Source organism: Penaeus vannamei, chromosome 7 (assembly GCF_042767895.1).
Source record: "Penaeus vannamei isolate JL-2024 chromosome 7, ASM4276789v1, whole genome shotgun sequence".
Taxonomy (NCBI): Eukaryota; Metazoa; Arthropoda; class Malacostraca; order Decapoda; family Penaeidae; genus Penaeus; species Penaeus vannamei.
Genome location: NC_091555.1, coordinates 2,373,669 through 2,381,168, shown reverse-complemented (window position 1 = coordinate 2,381,168; position 7,500 = coordinate 2,373,669). Strand labels below are relative to the sequence as shown.

The following is a 7,500-nucleotide window of genomic DNA, read 5'->3' as shown; positions in this document are numbered from 1 at the left end:
ATTTGTTAAAAAGATTGCCTAGTTTCATCGTTGCAATTTCTCCTACATCTAATTTAAGGTCTATAGTAATTCCATTTTCTGCCTTTAAGCGCTCTTTTTATTTCTTCTTTTGTGATGTTAGGTTTGTCTCTAATTACCGCGTTTGCTTCTGTCCGTGGCTGTTCATTTGAGTTGTATAGATCCCTGTGAAGATTTTTCATTACTCCTATAATTTCATTCTTGTTATATGCCACTTCTCCGTCTGGTTTCTTTATTGCATACATTTGATTTCTCCCTATTCCGAGTCTCCTTTTGAGCTGTTTTCATGGTGGTACCTGAAATCACTGCCTCAATTATTATTTCAATATTGAATTTCCTTACATCTCCACTCTTCTTTTTATTTACAATCTTTGTTAGTTCAACTAATTCCATCTTGTCCCCGTTTGACGTTACTTTCATGTCCCTTCGTTTAGTTTCCAGCGAGAGTTGCTGGAGTTTTGCTTGTCGTTCTTGCCGCCTACTTCGAGTGCAGCTTCCTTTATTTATTATGTCACTGACCTGTTTGTTAATATGGTCAGTGTTGAGATACCTGTCGCGGAGAAATGAATATCTGTTTTGGATGTTGAGGCTAAATTCTGTCGCTCTGGTCTTCAAGTTATCTAAATTTGACTGCGGTTTTCGTGTGAGTTTGTTCCTTTCCCTTCTGAGGTGTAATTCCGCATCTGACCATTCCGTGGTCGCTGTCAACATTTACTTTGTCAATGACTTCCACATTTTAATTACATCGCGCCTGTTTGAAAAGAATTCAATTTCGTTTTTTACATCAGATGGCGACTTCCATGTCCACTGCCGTTCGAGTCTTTTTTCGAAGAATGTGTTCATGATATTGAGCGATTGAGCCTCAGCAAAATCGACTAGCATTTGTCCTCTCTCATTCCTAGTGCCAGTTCCGTGATTCCATACAGCGGTTTCTCCTTCCGTCTTTCTACCTATTTTGGTATTAAAATCTCCCATAATTATTGTAAAATGGGATTTTACTCTCTCGCTGGTTAAATGGACATCTTAATAGCACTCTCTTTCTTCACCACTGTGACCGCAGGTTGGAGCATACACTTTAACAATCTTCAAGTTGTACCTATTGTTTAGTTTTATTGTTATTGAAGTCACTCTTTCGCTTACACTATAGAATGCCACGATGTTCTTGTAGAGAGGCTTAGGGCGAGGTAATTGAGAGAGCCCTAAGCCCTGGGCAGACAGGAGAATTAAACGTTGCAGAGAAGACGATGAAGTGTGTGTATTTTTCAGCGGAAAATGCTGTATATAAACAAACAGGGCAAAGTAACACTGCTGGGTCGTTTGCCGTTGAGTGTGCTGACTGGCCGACGGCTGCATCCTTTATCTTCCGCGTCGCGGCGAATCAGCGCCGCGGACCTCGCCACGCTTGCCTGCCGGCTGACTCGGCGTAAGGGCAATTATGCTGAGTGAGGCAATTAAGCGGAGCGAGACAGCGCCGGTGCTGAGGTGATTGTGGCGTCCGCCACATTCTTTTCTAAGCATTTGTGAACTAAGAAACCTACCCCTAATTCCTGGTTGCTACCATGGGGTTTTCCTCTCCAAAAGAGCACGTGTCCATCATTTAGTATCATCTGTTCTTCGCCTAGTCTTCTAACTTCACAGAGTCCTACAACATCCCATATAATGAAAGAGAGTTCATCAAGTAATGCTAGTAAGTCGGATTCAGTTCTCATGGTCCTTATACTCTTTAGCCGGATATTTTTAGCACCCTCTGTTCCGGGAGGAATCCTGATCGCCGCCGTAACCAGGGGCTCCTTCGCCTCCGGGGAGTGAGGGCCGTTGCTCCGTCTGTGCAGTCATGGTTTTTGATTAAGTGGACAGTTACCCCCTTCCTGCTTGCTTAGGGGTATCTTGGAGGGGCAGTAGGTAAGCCGGGATGCCAATGATAAGTTCCTCCGGCAGGGTTAGCCCTACCTAGTGTGTGTGTGTGATATATATATATATATATATATATATATATATATATATATATATATATATATATAGAGAGAGAGAGAGAGAGAGAGAGAGAGAGAGAGAGAGAGAGAGAGAGAAAGAGAGAGAGAGATAGATATGTAGATATATACAGACGTCAAGCAGCAGGAGAGGGTCCTGTCACGTAAGCAGTCGTCTAAGGCCCCTGCCAAGACTGCCAAGAGACCTGCTGAGGCGCTGCAGAAGTTCCAGCGAACGGCCGCCACGTGGCAGACTCGCGACGTCGGGCAGCAGGAGGGGGGGGAGAGGGGAGAGGGGAGAGGGTCCCTCCCGAGATCCCGAGGCGGACGCCGCTGACCCAGAGGAACTCCTCCTCGGTGAGCCCGGGCCACTTGGCCGCAGTGAAAGAGGAAAAGGAAGAAAAAATGAATAAAAAGAGAAAATGAAATATAAAAAAATGAGAAAAAATTAATAAATAAACAAATAAATAAAATTAGAAAAAAATATATATATACATATATATATATATATATATATATATATATATATATATATATATATATATATATAAGATCAGAAAACTGAAAAAATAAAAAAAAAATAAAAACCGAAAAATATAAGATAAGAAAACAGTGGAAATAAAAGAGAAACAGAAAGGAAAATATGAAAAAAATAAAAAACCGAAAAATATATATGCATGATAAAATATAAAATAAAAAATAAAAAATATAAGACAGTAAAAAAAAAGAAAAAGAAAGAAAAAAGAGACGAAACAAAACGAAACGAAAAATACACATGTATGAGAAAATAGAAAATAAAAATATATATATAAGATAAGAAAACAGTGAAAAAGAGAAAAAGAAGAAAAGAGTTGTGGGAAAACCTTCTTACATTTAGTTAGTACGTTGTGTTTTTTCTACCATACTTACATATATGTATATATACATTCTGTATATTTACATATATATGTGTATATATATATATATATATATATATATATATATATATATATATATGTGTGTGTGTGTGTGTGTGTGTGTGTGTGTGTGTGTGTGTGTGTGTGTGTGTGTGGCAGAGTATTTTTCCATCCACAGATATGTATGTATGTGTGTCTATATGTATGTATATAAGACTATATATATATGTGTGTATATATATATATGTGTATATATATATATATATATATATATATATATATATACATATATAATCATACTTATGTGCATGTTTGTATGCTTGTGCCACAATATTAACAACCGTTCGTGAATGCGGATTCAGATATGCAAACGCCGCGGACGAACGGGCGGATGTAAACACTGTGACGCACCTACACAAGACCTCGGGCTAAGAGTGTCAAATTCGTTATTTATTATCTATTTTCTGGTCGTAAGTTATGGAGATAAGGCTTTATACGTTGTACTGGCTCTTTATTTTTCTTTCCAGCAGGAGAGAGGTTGCGGATTTTGTTTTTTTTCAAGTTATGGACGTGAGAGAATGTTTGAGTAGAGAAAAACGGCTTGGGCTGAATATGATTCCTTTGTCACGAACAAATGACTGTTTTTGTTTTGTTTTTTTTTTTCAGCTGATTTAAGTATTTTAGTGGTGGTATGCATGGCAGGAGGCTAGTCCTGACATCAAGCATTTCTTCTTTATATGCCGTATTAATGTAATTGTTTTGTGAGTTGGAGTGTATCAATAGAAATTTGAAAGTTTAGTGATATGAATAGTGGGTGGGCAATCATTCCTGTTACATAATACCCAAAACATTTAGACTACAGAACTCTTATTGAAATATCTCTAGCCTCAACCCAATGTAAAAAAAAAAAAAAATGTGGGAAAGGAAGATCTCAATTGTGTTAGTTTAACCAAATATTTCTATATTGCTGATATAGCATTACCAGGCATTGTGGATGTGTGCAATCAGTATTTCCTGATGCTATTGAAATATTTACAGCTTGTAAAGGAGAGTGTTTAGGAAGAGCTCAAAATTTCAATTTAGTATACAATTATGCATTGTAAATATTCTGATTTTTTCTGCTCAAAGGGTGAATTAGAAATGGTAGACATCTTTATTTTATATGATTCATTAGTAATTCTTTTCAGTATGGATGCACTTGCCTGAGACTAAGTCCCCAACTCCATGTCTAAAGATTTATTCATCTATCAAAGTTGCCAAGGTTGGCCGTGCCCGACTGCCCCCCCCCCTGGCAAAGAAGAACAAGTCTCTTTTAAATATATGTGTGTGTGTGTGTGATTATATATGTATATACATATATATATATATATATATATATATATATATATATATATATATACACATATACATATATATGTGAGAGAGAGAGAGAGAGAGAGAGAGAGAGAGAGAGAGAGAGAGAGAGAGAGAGAGAGAGAGAGAGAGAGAGAGAGAGAGAGAGAGAGAGAGAGAGGGAGAGAGAGAGAGAGAGAGAAAGAAAGAAAGAGAAAGAGAGAGAAAGAGAGAGAGAGAGAGAGAGAGAGAGAGAGAGAGAGAGATACATTCTATCATTGTAGAACATGCAGATCTTCTTAACAATTTATCATCATATGAAAATCAGTCCTGGACCATTTTACCAGATTACACATGGGGCTGGTTTGTTGGCCTTTACCAGAGATTAGAGGGTGTGGCAGTTGCATGATACTGCACATCTGTCTTGCTGAATAATGTTTCAGTTCAAGTTTTCACTTTCTTCAATTGTGAAATGTATCATAACTCACCTTAACCAAAGAACATAGTCTTCAAATAATACCAAATAACAACCAAGAAACATAACATTGATATAATTCACATATACAAATATTGATATATTTACAGTTCAGTATTTTGCATGCTCAGGAGGGGCATCTCCCTACTTCTTGCAGTTCATTTCAGGGTTGATATTTAGCATAAAAATTACTATAGGTGTAATTTCTTTTAATGCTGGCACCATAATATAGGCTGATTTGCCAATATTTTGTACTTTTAAATGTCCTGAATAGCACATGCATACAAGGTTTCCATGTAAGTTACTGTAGTATGACTGTTAATTAGATATACTTTCCAAATATACTATACAATGTGTGTATATATATGTGTTTCAAGTAAGTGAAGCATAACATTAAACAAATTTATTCAACTTCTACTATTTTTGCTATTTAGAAATAGTTTTATATTTAGGGGGGAAAATGAATACATGCAAAGTTTATGTAAAAGATGCTTTATGAAGATTGATTTTTCCATACTTTTATGAGGTTGGCAAGTTAATATCACTCAACTTCTTTTGGTTTCTGTATTAGTTTAGAAACATATATGCTTAGTTGCAGCCTTAATACTCTGGGTATGCAGCACTGATATGTAGTTATGTTTTATTGACTGGCTGAGTTATTTTTCAGAAGGCATGAATAACTTATTGTAAGATAGAATACTCAATGTTGATAGATATTTAGATATTGAGTTATCATTCTTGTCTTTCTTTATGTAAATGCACCATTGTGTTTCAATCTTAGCCAATGTAAATCATGCTAATCACTACATTATTAGGTAATATTATGATAAAGTTATTTGTATTTGTGTCATATGTCATTCACTGTTTTTTTGCAATAAGAGATTATTTAACCCAGAGTTCATTGTCCTAGTGGAAGTTTTTGCTCCAGACTAGACATCACTGAAGGTACATTTTAAAATATGATTCATAGATAAGACACACAATGGTTTATCCAAACTTTCACCCAGCTAATTAAACAGATAACAGATGTACAGACATGTTATACACACATGTTTAGCTTATCAGCAGATAATAAATTTGTAGTCATAGTGTAAACATGCTGAGTGTGACAATGCAGTGTGTGGTAGAAGTCATTTCAAACAGTACAGTTAGTTAGCTTGTTGAAAGCAGCTGACTTACAGACCATAGTTATTATATTTGAAAGGGTTTGTGGACTTCTTTTACTTTGTGAATGATATATTAGTAAGCAGTAAATATCTCATTATCATATATATATATTGTGGCCTTTGTTTCGAGGACTGAATAGGAATTATTTTCTATTTCTTTCTCTCGCTCTTTTTTTTTTCTTTTCTTCTTCTTCTCCTCCTCATTATTATTATTATTATTATTATTATTATTATTATTATTCCTTTATTCCTCTGTCTCTTCACTTGCAGTTTACCCATATTACCACTGTAAGTATTCAATCTTTATTGCCCATCTTTAATGTTTTATCTCTCTTTCCGTAGGCTGATGTAGTTGGTCCAAGATGTGGAATATTATGACAATAAAGGGCATCATCCTAGTGGTGATGTTCGTGATGACCTTCGTGTGTTCCATGATTCCTGTTATTTTTGTCAAGCGTATCCAACACACACACGACTCTGGACAGCGGTCGAAGTAAGTCTTTGAAAATGAGTGAGAGGGGCTGGGGAATGAGAGATGTGTGAAGAGGTAGTTAGTAAGAGAGAGAGAGAGATCAATAATTTATAATTTTTAAGAACTTATCATATTCTGTATGTATATCATTATGTGTTTCCAGATAAATGTATTATTTAGAATAAGAAGTACCAATAGAAACAAACATATCTGCATTTCTTTTGTGTTTTAGATTATTTCTTTTTCTTTTTCATTGATTTATTTATTGATTTGTTTATTTATTGATCTATCTATTTATTTGCTTGTTTTTAAGGTACCAGACCTGGCTCAGTCTCATGTCGTGTTCAGCTGGCGGAGTGTTCATGGGCACCTGCATCATGGACCTGTTCCCCGATGTACAGCAGCAAATTGAAGTTTTACTGGACCAAAGCTCAGTGACAAGTTCATTCCCAGTAGCAGAGTTCATTGTCCTCTTTGGATTCCTGCTGGTGTTAACGATGGAGCAGATTGTTTTAGATTACAAGGAAACAAGTTTACTCAGAAGGTTAGAGTAATGAGTCTTATAGATGTACTTTGTTGTGCTATTAGATTTTTTGCTTGTTTGTGTTTGCATTTATTGGTCTTTTCATGTTCATATATTCATGGATGGAAAAGCATTTTTTAAAGGGGATAGGGACTAGAATAGAACACAATAGCATCCATTTGTATGACTAGCATTATGAAATTATTTAGGCCTAAATATTATTTACCTCATGGCAGGACTCACTAAAAAGATATTAAATCTATATGCAGAGCACAATTTTCTTGTCACCTTTTTTGATTTGCAAAAAAGCTAGTATTCAAGTTCTTCAAAAGAATAAATGAACTTTAGAAAACTTAGAAAAACATCTTGTTGGAACCCCAAACATTGTAATTTTCCATATAAATCACCTTATGGATTTCTTTCCCCATTCACTAAACATTCAGATATGCAAAGTGACATACTTTGTGTATCATTCAAAATTAGTGAACATAATCTTAAACTGTAAGATAATCATGGATATAACAAATCATTCCAAAATATTTTCTGTTCAAGAAGCAAAAACAGTTATGAGTTTCCTTCCCTTCTTGGAAGCTGGAGGATCAGAAAAGCTTCACATTTTTGTTCTTCATAACCTTACTTCTTCTACAA

At 35.6% G+C, this 7,500-nt stretch overlaps 2 protein-coding genes across 3 annotated transcripts in view; one reads left to right on the top strand and one right to left on the bottom strand.

The window, feature by feature from the left end:
* LOC138862248 (uncharacterized) overlaps positions 1-1,727 on the bottom strand; it is a 1,986-nt gene extending 259 nt beyond the window's left edge. Inside the window, exons 1-3 of the mRNA XM_070123951.1 lie at positions 1,557-1,727; positions 1,065-1,224; positions 315-719 (exon numbers count right to left, since the gene is read on the bottom strand). Coding sequence (XP_069980052.1) covers positions 315-719; positions 1,065-1,224; positions 1,557-1,727 — 736 coding nt within the window. The remainder of the gene's footprint in view (positions 1-314; positions 720-1,064; positions 1,225-1,556) is intronic.
* A 1,521-nt stretch (positions 1,728-3,248) lies between these two features.
* Positions 3,249-7,500, top strand: part of LOC113816022 (zinc transporter ZIP1) — a 9,042-nt gene continuing 4,790 nt past the window's right edge. The window contains exons 1-3 of one of the 2 annotated variants that reach the window (XM_070123426.1): positions 3,249-3,354; positions 6,200-6,350; positions 6,643-6,873. In XM_070123426.1, the coding sequence (XP_069979527.1) occupies positions 6,220-6,350; positions 6,643-6,873 (362 nt within the window). In that variant the 5' untranslated portion in view covers positions 3,249-3,354; positions 6,200-6,219. Of the gene's footprint in view, positions 3,355-5,780; positions 5,897-6,199; positions 6,351-6,642; positions 6,874-7,500 lie in introns of those variants that run through there. The other variant, XM_070123427.1, reaches the window with a different exon arrangement.